Genomic DNA, 13342 nt, shown 5'->3' with positions numbered 1-13342 from the left:
GCCCATTACCACATCTTACCTGCCCTCCTTGCATGCACACACTTATGCACAAGGCAGGACTGCACCTGTCTGCCCGAGTGTACATGCACGCTGGCAGTTGGTTATGCACAGGAGCGAGCCTGAACACTAGCTCGCCACCACTGAGCACCAAGACACCTGCTGGCTTCAGCGCTGTATCACGTATCACACTATCACATCCCAAGGGATATAACAAATTTCATTACAACAAGTACATCTTAAGTGATATTGTAAAGTATGTTTGAAAGACTAAGTAAAAGACTTGGTGGTCATATTTCCCCACTCTTTGTCCTTTGTTCCGAAGGTCTACTAGCACTTGTAAATAAGCTGGAATTTTCTATCACGTCACTATATAAGGGCGGAAGGTCATGGTTTGCAGTTAGACTACAGGGCGACTGTGAGGATTGTCCATAGGTGTGTAGAAGGTCCCCCTGTATGCCTAAGCTACCCATGTGAGCTCCATGGGAGCCACCTGGGTCTCCAGGATGACTGGAGCTTGGACTATGAATTGAGGGTCCACACGGCACTGGTACCATGGTAATGTCTGCCAGGGTGCTAGTTGATGGGCAGTAGGGCAAGGGGATGCTAGGGTCATGTGAAGGGGACGGGGAGCTGGTCCCCAACCCTCCTTGGTGCCGACCTCTTCGACATTCCTCTTGTTGGGAGGTGTGAGACGACCGCTCACATTTGGATGAAAATGGCGACAAATTAGCCATTAATGGTGATCTCTGAACCATACCTCCAGCTTTTCGCCCCCTTCTAGGTGATCCCCGACCCTCATCCCCACATCCCCACCCTGGCAGCGAGGATGACGACGAAGATGACGATGACGATGACGCAGACACTGGTGGGTGATGCGAGGATCTAGCATCAAGGGGAGCAGAATGTCGATGGTGATGTATGCCAGCATGTGCCACCCCACACTCCGTTTGTGTAGGAAATACTCCAACCGAGCATGATCGATGGGGACCATCACAATCTACATCAAACAGGGTCTTGTTGGCTGGTGGCTTTATGTACTCCCTCATTATCTCTGCCTCCTGAAAAATAGTCAGTGTAATTAATCAGTGATATGGCAACTAAATATTAAACTTAACCATTGAAAATTACTATTTATACAAAATTGTCTAAACTATCCAATATTTAAGTGTGGAATACAGTATACTCATGACATTGTGGGCAAAAATTTTTAATTTCAGGGAAAGCATTTTTAAATCATATATTGATACAAATTCTAATACTATTCATCCAACTATCCTCATACTATATAAACAAAAAAAAATCAAGGAAAATAACAACTCCCTATATTATTGTACAAATGTGAGTGAGTGAGCAACTGTGTGGAAAAAAATCAGTTTATTACAGTTTAGAGGCAGGGCAAAAGAGCCAGAGCTCAACCCCCCACAAGCACAACTAGGTTAACACACACATGCGCATGTGTGTGTGTGTGTGTGTGTGTGTGTGTGTGTGTGTGTGTGTGTGTGTGTAATTACCAAAGTGTAATTACTTAAGTGTAGTTACTGGATGAGAGCTATGCTCGTGGTGTCCCGTCTACCCCGCACTATCATATAACGCTTTGAAGCTACTGACGGTTTTGGCCTCCACCACCACCTCACTCAACTTGTTCCAACCATCTACCACTGTTTGCGAAAGTGAATTTTCTTATATTTCTTCGGCATCTTTGTTTAGTCAGTTTAAATCTATGACCTCTTGTTCTTGAAGTGCCACCTCTCAGGAACTCTTCCCTATTGATTTTATCAATTCCTGTTACTATTTTGTACGTAGTGATCATATTACCTCTTTCTTCTGTCTTCTAGTTCTCTAACCTCTCCTCATAGCTCTTGCCCTTCAGTTCTGGGAGCCACTTAGTAGCATGTCTTTGCACCTTTTCCAGTTTCTTTATGTGCTTCTTAAGATATGAGCATCACACTGCATATTCTAGTTTTGACCTAACAAAAGTCGTGAACAATTTCTTTAGTATTTCACCATGTATTTAAAAGCAATTCTAAAGTTAGAAAGCGTGGCATAGGCTCCTCGCAGAATGTTCTTTATGTTGTCCTCGGGTACACACACAGATCACACTAACGTGATGCATCAAATGAACAAAACAAATCCACAAGGGTCATGACGAGGATTCGAACCTGCGTCCGGGAGCATCCCAGACACTGCCTTAATCAACTGAGCTACGACAGGGTTAAGAGTTTAAACCGAAGTTCTACAGAACTTACTGGATCCCGTAGCTTCTCCGAGGCACAAACCAGGATTTTACACAACTCCCCCCTGCACCCGAGCTATGTCAATAGGCCATTCTCCCTCTTCGCCCTTACATCATTACACACACAGATCACACTAATGTGATGCATCAAATGAACAAATCCACAAGGGCCATGAATGTGTAAAATCCTGGTTTGTCTCTCGGAGAGGCTATGGGATTCAGTAAGTTCAGTAGAACTTCGGTTTCAACTCTTAATCCTGTCGTAGCTCAGTCGATTAAGGCAGTGTCTGGTATGCTCCCGGACGCAGGTTCGAATCCTCGTCACGGCCCTTGTGGATTTGTTCGTTGTCCTCAGGTGATTGTTTTCTATCTAGAACCACCCATAGATCTTTATCAGAATTCTTTAAAGATTTCTCACAATTTATAGGTTATCTGTGTGTTACACACATTAATTTAATTAATCAAACAAATATACGTACACACACTTGTATACTTACATATATACTTGTGCAGAAAAACGACATGTGAAAAACAGATATTGCTAAATGTGCTTTCAGTTCAATTCACCTTTATCAGAGTATTTTAGAATCTAAAATGCTCTGATGAAGGTGAATCAAGCCGAAAACGCGTTTAGCATTCTCTGTTTTTCACATGTGGTTTTTCCCACATACTTGGATCAGTGTTTGTGATCGTTGTTGCATACATTTATATATGTTGACCAGACCACACACTAGAGATTGAAGGGACGACGACGTTTCGGTCCGTCCTGGACCATTCTCAAGTCGATTGTATCGACTTGAGAATGGTCCAGGACGGACCGAAACGTCGTCGTCCCTTCAATTTCTAGTGTGTGGTCTGGTCAACATACTTCAGCCACGTTATTGTGACTCATCGCCTGCATACATTTATATATATTCTAGAAAACATAAAAGCATAAAAAATATATTTATATACACACATGCATATATATATATATATATGTACATATATATATATACACATATATGTACACATGCATGCATACATGTTTTTTGGACTCTCCAGTAACATTAATTTTTGGTCGTCTCAACTTCACATATTACAGTACATGTAGAACCTATAATATAGTACATTAATGTGGGTATATTAAATACTGAATTGGGCAAGTCGCCAATAGTTTGTACCCATTTAAACCCTCCCTTAAAACACAACCTACTCCTGTACTGTGAATCTATAGAACAATGTTTCTCTAGATGCTTGTAAAGTTGGGTGAGGCAAGCCACACACTGGGGTGGGGGGGGAGGAGGGATGATACACTGGGGTGGGGGGAGGAGGGATGACACACTGGGGTGGGGGGGGGAGGAGGGATGATACACTGGGGTGGGGGGGGAGGAGGGATGATACACTGGGGTGGGGGGAGGAGGGATGACACACTGGGCTTAGGGACGTCTCGAAAGCCTTCGATAAAGTGTGGCACACAGGCCTAAAATATAAGATATCTGAACTAGGACTTCCTGAGAGATTTACAGCTACTCTCTGCAGCTTTATAGACAATAGAACTGCTAGGCTTAATATCGGCAGCTACTTGGGTGACGTAATAGAACTGAAAAGCGGAGTACCACAAGGAAGCTGCCTCTCCCCCACTCTATTCAACATATATACAGCTGACCTACCCCAACCCCAACATGGAGAATACATCACATACGCTGATGATGTTACCCAAATAATATGCCAACCGGGCCCATCAAAGCCGCTACTAGCCGACAAGACCAAGGCAGCCATTGAACTCATAAACAACTTTGAGAAGCAATGGAAAATTAGCACCAACAAACAAAAGTTCCAAATAATACACATTGCGAAAAGAAACCCTGACCCCATCATCCTTGATAACCAGCCCATCCAATATGCGGAGGTAGGCAGAATACTGGGACTTATGATAAATAGAACAGGGATACAAATTCATGTAAGGGACCGACTAAACAAAGCCAAAGCAGCATTAGGAAAACTGAGAAGATTCCGAAGCCTCAGTACTAACATTCAGATCCACCTATATAAGGCTCTAGTTCGGCCGCATCTAGAATATCCCCCAGTACCACTACACACCATAAAGAAAACTAACATGCAGAAACTGCAAGCAGTACAAAATAAGGCGCTAAGGAGAGCAGCAAAACACCGTCCACCATATGATCAGACAATCCAGGAGCTCCACGAACTCCTGAACATACAGCCACTAAACATCAGACTGCAGCACCAAGCCATCAGGGTATGGAACACCATCGAAATGTTAGAGGACCCAATGTTTGAAAGATTACTCCAAGATGAGACGCCCCGCTCCCACAGCTGGTGGCCCAGGAGCCTCGATTCTCTGGACGAAAACCCCGCCCCACAGTATATAATCCCAAGATGAGTTATATATGTATATATATGAACAGTTCATATATGTGTATGTATGAACAACTCGATAAATAATATGTATGACAACTCGATAAATAATAATAATAAAATAAAGAGCATTAAACAGAATACCGTGTGTGGAAGCATCGGAGTGTCTATATATGAATGCTTCACAGTATTCATCTATGGACATCCATATATGGTGAAACACATGTGAAGAACCTCTCACACACTCACAGCTCCCTGACAAGAGGGAGCCAGCTTAGCTTAGCTGCCAACACCCACACATCGTGTCAGCAAGGCGGACAGCCCGCCTGCTTTCATACCTCTCACTGTATTTCCCACTTCTATACTTCCCTTCACCTATGCCTCTCCTTCCTCTTTACTCCAAAAAAAAAAAAAAAAAAAAAAAAAAAAAAAAAAAAAAAACTGGGGTGGGGGGGGAGGAGGGATGACACTGGGGTGGGGGGGGAGGAGGGATGACACACTGGGGTGGGGGGAGGAGGGATGACACTGGGGTGGGGGGGGGAGGATGGATGATACACTAGGGTGGGGGGGAGGAGGGATGACACTGGGGTGGGGGGGGAGGAGGGATGATACACTAGGGTGGGGGGAGGAGGGATGACACTGGGGTGGGGGGGGAGGAGGGATGATACACTAGGGTGGGGGGGGGAGGAGGGATGACACACTGGGGTGGGGGGGAGGAGGGATGACACACTAGGGTGGGGGAGGAGGGATGACACACTAGGGTGGGGGGGAGGAGGGATGACACACTAGGGTGGGGGAGGAGGGATGACACACTAGGGTGGGGGGGAGGAGGGATGATACACTGGGGTGGGGGGGAGGAGGGATGATACACTAGGGGTGTGAGGGGGGGAGGGATGACACACTGGGGTGGGGGGGGAGGGATGATACACTGGGGTGGGGGGGAGGGATGATACACTGGGGTGGGGGGGAGGGATGATACACTGGGGTGGGGGGGAGGGATGACACACTGGGGTGGGGGGAGGGATAAAACACTGGGGTGGGGGGGGGAGGGATGATACACTAGGGGTGTGAGGGGGGGAGGGATGACACACTGGGGTGGGGGGGAGGGATGACACACTGGGGTGTGAGGGGGGAGGGATGACACACTGGGGTGGGGGGAGGGATAAAACACTGGGGTGGGGGGGGGAGGGATGATACACTAGGGGTGTGAGGGGGGGAGGGACGATACACTAGGGGTGTGAGGGGGGGAGGGATGACACACTGGGGTGGGGGGGAGGGATGACACACTGGGGTGTGAGGGGGGAGGGATGACACACTGGGGTGGGGGGGGAGGGATGACACACTGGGGTGTGAGGGGGGAGGGATGACACACTGGGGTGGGGGGAGGGATAAAACACTGGGGTGGGGGGGGGGAGGGATGATACACTAGGGGTGTGAGGGGGGGAGGGACGATACACTAGGGGTGTGAGGGGGGGGAGGGATGACACACTGGGGTGGGGGGGAGGGATGACACACTGGGGTGTGAGGGGGGAGGGATGACACACTGGGGTGTGAGGGGGGGAGGGATGACACACTGGGGTGGGGGGAGGGAGGACACACTGGGGTGTGAGGGGGGGGAGGGATGATACACTAGGGGTGTGAGGGGGGGAGGGATGACACACTGGGGTGGGGGGGAGGGATGACACACTGGGGTGTGAGGGGGGAGGGATGATACACTGGGGTGGGCGGGGGAGGGATTACACACTGGGGTGGGGGGGAGGGACGATACACTAGGGGTGTGAGGGGGGGAGGGACGATACACTAGGGGTGTGAGGGGGGGGAGGGATGATACACTAGGGGTGTGAGGGGGGGAGGGATGACACACTGGGGTGGGGGGGAGGGAGGACACACTGGGGTGTGAGGGGGGGGAGGGATGATACACTAGGGGTGTGAGGGGGGGGGAGGGAGGACACACTGGGGTGTGAGGGGGGGAGGGATGATACACTAGGGGTGTGAGGGGGGGAGGGATGACACACTGGGGTGGGGGGGGGAGGGATGATACACTGGGGTGTGAGGGGGGAGGGATGATACACTGGGGTGGGCGGGGGAGGGATTACACACTGGGGTGGGGGGGGGAGCGGATTTATATATGTCACAAGCCAGTCAGAGGTCGACCGAGGTATCACCGTTTAAAAAATCTATATTTATATACACCAGTCAACCATACAATTTTTATAACGTCTTAAATTAAATTTGGAGAAACGTTTCCATATACTTTTGATACTTAATCCCGCCGTTTACCCGTCCATTTCCATCGTTTAATCAAATTGAAAGGAAATTCACTGTTACTGTACTGAATTTTGAGAACACACCATCTTATTCCTCCACATTGGAGGAGGTTAGTCTAAGCATCTTGATGCTAATAAAAGTATTGGTTTCAATGATATATATCACCTACACACAGGATATATTGCTGTAGCCTATTGTGTTGTATGGGGGGGGGGGCATCCGAGGATAGTCCTCACCTGAAGATAAGACTCTGAAAAAATATTATGGTGGGATATTATATTTTATGACCAACAGGATATTCAGTATTTAGACACTAGGGTTTAACCTCTTATGGTGTCTCAGCACTACAGACAAGAACAAATTAAACAAGAAATAGCTATTTTTCTTTCTTTAAAACAAATCTGCATATTAGGTGTGAGTAACGTGCCTTCTGGCGAATGCTTAGCAGGACTTCTTTCCATTATTTTTGTTTTTAATAAACGATTCAGATTTCAACATTTTAACAAGTACAAAATTTGAGAGTAACGAAAGAACCTACACCTAACCTATCCTATCCGTCGTTATTATTATTGTTTTAGATTTAGCTACTCAGAACGAAATATCCATGTAGCACGGGCTATGGTGAGCCCGTAAACTATCCTATCAATCCTCGACTAATATATATAGTACATGTGCACTATAGTAGGCCTGGGAATGTATAAGGCTTACAGCATTGTCTATAAATTTATTAATAGTATTAAATGTGACCTATTTGGGAGGGCTGATGACTAGGCTTTAAGGCCAAGAATGGCTAAAATTTGCATATCATCGTGGGCATTTTAAATGAGAGTTGTTGCTTATACTAAAATGTTACTTTAGTAATTTAAAATAACGTTTTCATGAGAATATTCAGACATATGCTAATTGTTTTCCCCTAGATCGTTACTATTTTATTGTCGCCTTATGTAGATCCTAATTGCGTATCAAATTTTAATATTAACGTTCATTTGCTTGCCTATCAAGGTAGGCCTATGGAAACATGTATTCAAGATTATGAATTGTATAATTAGTACAGTATATTGAAGAATTTCTAGGAGATTCTGGTGAATAATTATATTTAAATTGCAAGTTTAATTTACATAAATTAAAGAATTATAATATTGTACAAAGCTGGAAACTGCGCCGGTCAATTCGGTAGCCGTTGTGATGTGTAGCAATTATGCTGGGTTGTGTAAGGCGACGTTGCCGTCTTGTCTAACTGTACGTTAATGTTAAGCATGTTAAGCTTACCTCTAAGACACTATGTATTATTGGACTGTGGCAGGTTATCAATTACACGTGTCCGAATCGTTGGGAATGTGTGACTAGGAGATGCTAATTTGAAAAAATTATCTATACTGGACGGTTACTTGCATAACCGGCAGAAACTAGTGGGAGGAGTGAGTCAGTGGAGTTAACAGGTTTTTGAAACTACAGTTTTGACTAGAAGAGAAGTGTGCGACTGGCAGCTATATCCGATTACTCTTGTTATTGCCCTGTATATTGTTTCGAAGTGGTTTAGGTGTTTATGAAGTGCCTTCTGGTTTGTGTGTTATTACATTAAACAGGTGTTAGTGAACTGACATGCCACTACCTAATACATTTTACTTAAGAGTATATTTCTTTTGAAATGGTTTTACCAGGGCGATTGCCGAATGGTTTGTTTAATGTGATTAAGAGTGAGTGAGTGAGTGAGTGAGTGAGTGAGTGAGTGAGTGAGTGAGTGAGTGAGTGAGTGAGTGAGTGAGTGAGTGAGTGAGTGAGTGAGTGAGTGAGTGAGTGAGTGAGTGAGTGAGTGAGTGAGTGTGTGTGTGTGTACTCGCCTATTTGTACTCACCTATTTGTGCTTGCGGGGGTTGAGCTTTGGCTCTTTGGTCCCGCCTCTTAACTGTCAATCAACTGGTGTACAGGTTCCTGAGCCTACTGGGCTCTATCATGTCTACATTTGAAACTGTGTATGGAGTCAGCCTCCACCACATCACTGCCTAATGCATTCCATCCGTTAACTACTCTGACACTGAAAAAGTTCCTTCTAATGTCCCTGTGACTCATGTGGGTACTCAGTTTCCATCTGTGTCCCCTTGTTCGCGTGCCACCAGTGTTGAATAGTTTATCCTTGTTTACCCGGTCGATTCCCCTGAGGATTTTGTAGGTTGTGTTCATGTCTCCCCTTACTCTTCTGTCCTCCAGGGACGTAAGGTGCATTTCCCGCAGCCTTTCCTCGTAACTCATGCCTCTTAGCTCTGGGACTAGTCTAGTGGCATACCTTTGGACTTTTTCCAGCTTCGTCTTGTGCTTGACAAGGTACGGGCTCCATGCTGGGGCCGCATACTCCAGGATTGGTCTTGTATATGTGGTGTACAAGATTCTGAATGATTCCTTACACAGGTTCCTGAACGCTGTTCTGATGTTAGCCAGCCTCGCATATGCCGCAGACGTTATTCTCTTTATGTGGGCTTCAGGAGACAGGTTTGGTGTGATATCAACTCCTAGATCTCTCGATCTCTCTCTCCGTTTCATTAAGTACTTCATCTCCTATTCTGTATCCTGTGTCTGGCCTCCTGTTTCCACTGCCTAGTTTCATTACTTTGCATTTACTCGGGTTGAACTTCAACAGCCATTTGTTGGACCATTCACTCAACCTATGTCTATATTGATATTACAATTTTATAAAACTAATAAAACAAAACTAAAGTCTTTCAAGAAATTATAAAGTAACTCATGATATTTTCAAATTTTGTATAAAATCTCTAATTGTTTAATAAAACAAAGAAATTCTTTATATTTAAAACTTGTGTACTGTATATAGAATTGAACACGAAAAATTCAACCTAAAAATTTTGAGTATTAACAGAAAATGAGAATATATGGGGAGGCAAATGTAACAGCACTCTTAAGTGTGTTTATGTACTATGCAGACAGTCAGGAATGTACTTATTACATTTAGTATTAAAACTTACTGTCTATTCGGAGAAAAGGGTTACATTTCACTAAAGTACCGGAATTCTGAGGCTGTGGTCTGTAACGTCAAAATTACTGTTCAAAATTATGTACACACTTGTCCTCGCATTATTTGGAAAAAAAAAATTCGAACAGTCCGTCATTATTGTACGTTTCAGGAGAATGTGTTTATTCTGTAGTACGGCGAGCCAAGCTACATTTTATCCAAATCAGGATAACATTAAGATCCTGGTGCTACTAAGGCTTTGAAATACACAGTATAGCCAAGTATTCCTTTTGCCTCATCGAGTACAATATTACACAACGGAGAGATATCTTAATAAATACTATTGACCTTTAGCAAATTAAATTGTCAATATCTACATTACCAAGCAATTAGGATTCTTTCTTCGTACATAAATTTCTGCTACGTATGTCTACAATGAACTTCAAGTTCAAACCACCCTAAAGAATAAACATGAAACTGCAATATCCATTAACATCCCTGAAACCATAGAACTTTTGTCATAAACCAATAGATTACTAACACGCAGATATTATCCGCCTGTTTTAGATTTAGCTACTCTGAACAAAATGTCCATGTACAGGCGATGAAGCACAATAACGTGGCTGAAGAATGTTGACCAGACCACACACTAGAAGGGTGAAGGGACGACGATGTTTCGGTCCGTCCTGGACCATTCTCATTGGACTTGGATTGTGGACTTGTGGACTTGAGAATGGTCCAGGGACGGACCGAAACAACGTCATCGTCGTCCCTTCTCCTAGTGTGTGTGGTCTGGTCAACATGTCCATGTAGCACGGGCTATACTGAGCCCGTAAACACACACACACACACACACACACACACACACACACACACACACACACACATTCTACCTCCTGTTAAAGATTTAGCTACTCAGGACGAAGTGTCCATGTAGCACGGGCTATGGTGAGCCCGTAAAAAACATTCTACCTGTTCTGAGCCAGTGATATGTTTTCTGGTGTGATGTCTCTCCTCCCCGTCTGGCCGGGGGACCTGGTAAGGGAAGCCAAGGGTCGTATCCTGCTGGACGCTGGAGTATCTTGTGGCCCGGTCCCTGGCTGCGGCCATCGCCTCCCCCACACTGCTACTCATCCCTTTGCACACATACAGCACCTGCAAGAGATGGAGTCACTTCAGGTCACACAATAAAGTCATCTCTGTTAAAGACAATTCTGTTTGAACCTCAATGTTAGGGGAAATTTTTTGTTAATTGCGTGTTTTAACTGCAAACTTTTCGCTTATATTTACTACTACACAGATTGAAATTGAAATAAGTTTATTGAGATAAAACACACACAAAGATGATTACACAGATTACACAGATTATCTCGTGGAGAACTTTTATAAACCAACAATACTCTGAAAAAATAAATTGGTCTAGATTAAAAAAAAACAATTGTTATAATAACCGAGTTTTTAGGGTCATGTGATAATTTTAGTTTGGGAATTTAAAGAGTCAAGATGGATAATGGTTTTAAGGAAAAAATTGTATAAATAAACGTATTATAGAAATACACTCATTCAGGCAAACAGCAAGACAAAGATCAGACACGCTAGCGTCAACTAGCACTTACACTCAAACTCATTTAACCATTTTCACTATAGTTAGTGTTGCAAAACCTGCACACACCCTCTCCAGAGGTCACGACCTCTCCGTAGGGTAACAGTCGCACCTCCACAGACCTCCAGTATCAGCTAATGATACTGGTAATGGCTCCAAAGGGCCACCACTTACGGGCTATTCATGCCCATGCCACCATTTGGGTGGCTTAATCTTCAATCAATCTGCGCCCTCTGTGGTAATCACGGCTGGTTCTCTCAATAGACAGGAGACGCGTTTTAGAAGCGTGTGAACTAAAGAATATATCCCTAATATGCTGAGAGAACCAGTCACAATGTGGCTGAATATTAACCAATTCACGCATGCAAACAGTGACGCATGAACAAATCCACAAGGGCCGTGACGAGGATTCGAACCTGCGTCCGGGAGCATCCCAGACACTGCCTTAATCGACTGAGCTACGAATCCTCGTCACGGCCCTTGTGGATTTGTTCATTTGATGCATCACGTTAGTGTGATCTCTGTGTGTGTGTGTGTGTGTGTGTGTGTGTGTGTGTGTGTGTGTGTGTGTGTGTGTGTGTGTGTGTGTGTGTGTGTGTGTGTGTGTGTGTGTGTGTGTGTGAGTGAGTGAGTGAGTGAGTGACGAAGGGCCGAAAGGTCCTCACTTTCCTCCCGCATGCGCGGGGTTGGGAATAATTTTCCAAAACACACAGGATATAAACGTTCGTTCTTATAAAAGGACAAATTTACATCAAAATCTTCCCATTTCGCAGATATGCCCTCAATGGCAAATTGTGTATACATCAGACTTCGTACACTGAAAATTAAACAGGAGGGTCTTTTATGAAATAATAGGGGAAAAAATGTGGCAAGATGTTACATGGCTGTAACCAATATCGTGATATAGATCGATGCGTAGCTACGTTCAAGCTCTATCTGAACAGCAGAATACCGAAATTTTAAAAAACAAAATCCTTTTGAGAATTCGCTTTCGTTTCCAACCCCCCCCCCTCCTCTAACTTTCAATGCTTACTAAAAACAAAGTACTTCAAAGCACTTCGCCCCTTGCGTATAAACACTCATGCATTTAGGGTGTTTAGATTACGGGCTCACCATAGCCCGTGCTACATGGACACTTCGTTCTGGGTAGCTAAAACAACAACAGTATTTAGAGTAAACACATCGACAGTGGTTGAACAAGTACATGGACGGATAATCTCGTCAAGAGTCTAGAGAAGGTGGACCTGAAATGGACCATTAAAAACAAAGGGGAAGATGGACCATATCAACACTTTCGGCAGCCTCCTCCACGGGAAGAATCGAGTCTAAAAGATAATCATTGAAGGATTACCAGTTTAAAAATCGGCATGTGACTCACAGAGGCTCAAAGCAGTCATAGAACGACAAATGGAAACCATCTCAAGACCTACAGCGACTCGCATCTTCACAGACGGATCAGTTGATCAAGAAAGAGGTTCTGCTGGGGCAGCAGTTTGCACTACCAACCATGAAACTTACTGGAGCATGAATAGTGGGTGCTCAACATTGCAAACAGAATTATATGCCCTGAAGGAGGCCATAAACTATACAATTGAGAATAATTTACATGTCATCATTCATACTGATTAAATCTTCGCTCCAGGCATTGTTATCCAGTCAACACAGAGATAATATACAACTCCTCACAGAAATCCAGCATATAGGAAAAGAAGTCCATAATCTAGGGCTGTCAGTCACCCTAAATTGGATACCAAGTCACATTGGCATAGATGGTAATGTAAAGACAGACTCACTAGCAACAACTGCCACTGTTCTACCTGTTGTACAGGTTCAAATACCTCCAAGTTTTTCACAGATTAAGGAGCAAATCAAGAAGAAAATACTATCAAAAGTCGGCACAGAGTCAAAGTAG

The 13342-nt window shown here is 44.5% G+C and overlaps 1 protein-coding gene across 1 annotated transcript in view; it reads right to left on the bottom strand.

The window, feature by feature from the left end:
• LOC123768140 (uncharacterized) overlaps positions 1–13342 on the bottom strand; it is a 38709-nt gene that overhangs the window by 808 nt on the left and 24559 nt on the right. The window contains exons 2-3 of the mRNA XM_045758518.2: positions 10800–10982; positions 1–1058 (exon numbers count right to left, since the gene is read on the bottom strand). The exon at positions 1–1058 is cut by the window's left edge and continues 808 nt beyond it. Coding sequence (XP_045614474.1) covers positions 288–1058; positions 10800–10982 — 954 coding nt within the window. The 3' untranslated portion in view covers positions 1–287. The remainder of the gene's footprint in view (positions 1059–10799; positions 10983–13342) is intronic.

The sequence above is a fragment of the Procambarus clarkii genome, chromosome 86 (genome assembly GCF_040958095.1).
Source record: "Procambarus clarkii isolate CNS0578487 chromosome 86, FALCON_Pclarkii_2.0, whole genome shotgun sequence".
NCBI classification, from domain to species: Eukaryota; Metazoa; Arthropoda; class Malacostraca; order Decapoda; family Cambaridae; genus Procambarus; species Procambarus clarkii.
Note: the sequence above shows the minus strand (reverse complement) of the source record. Positions and strands in the feature narration are given on the sequence as shown.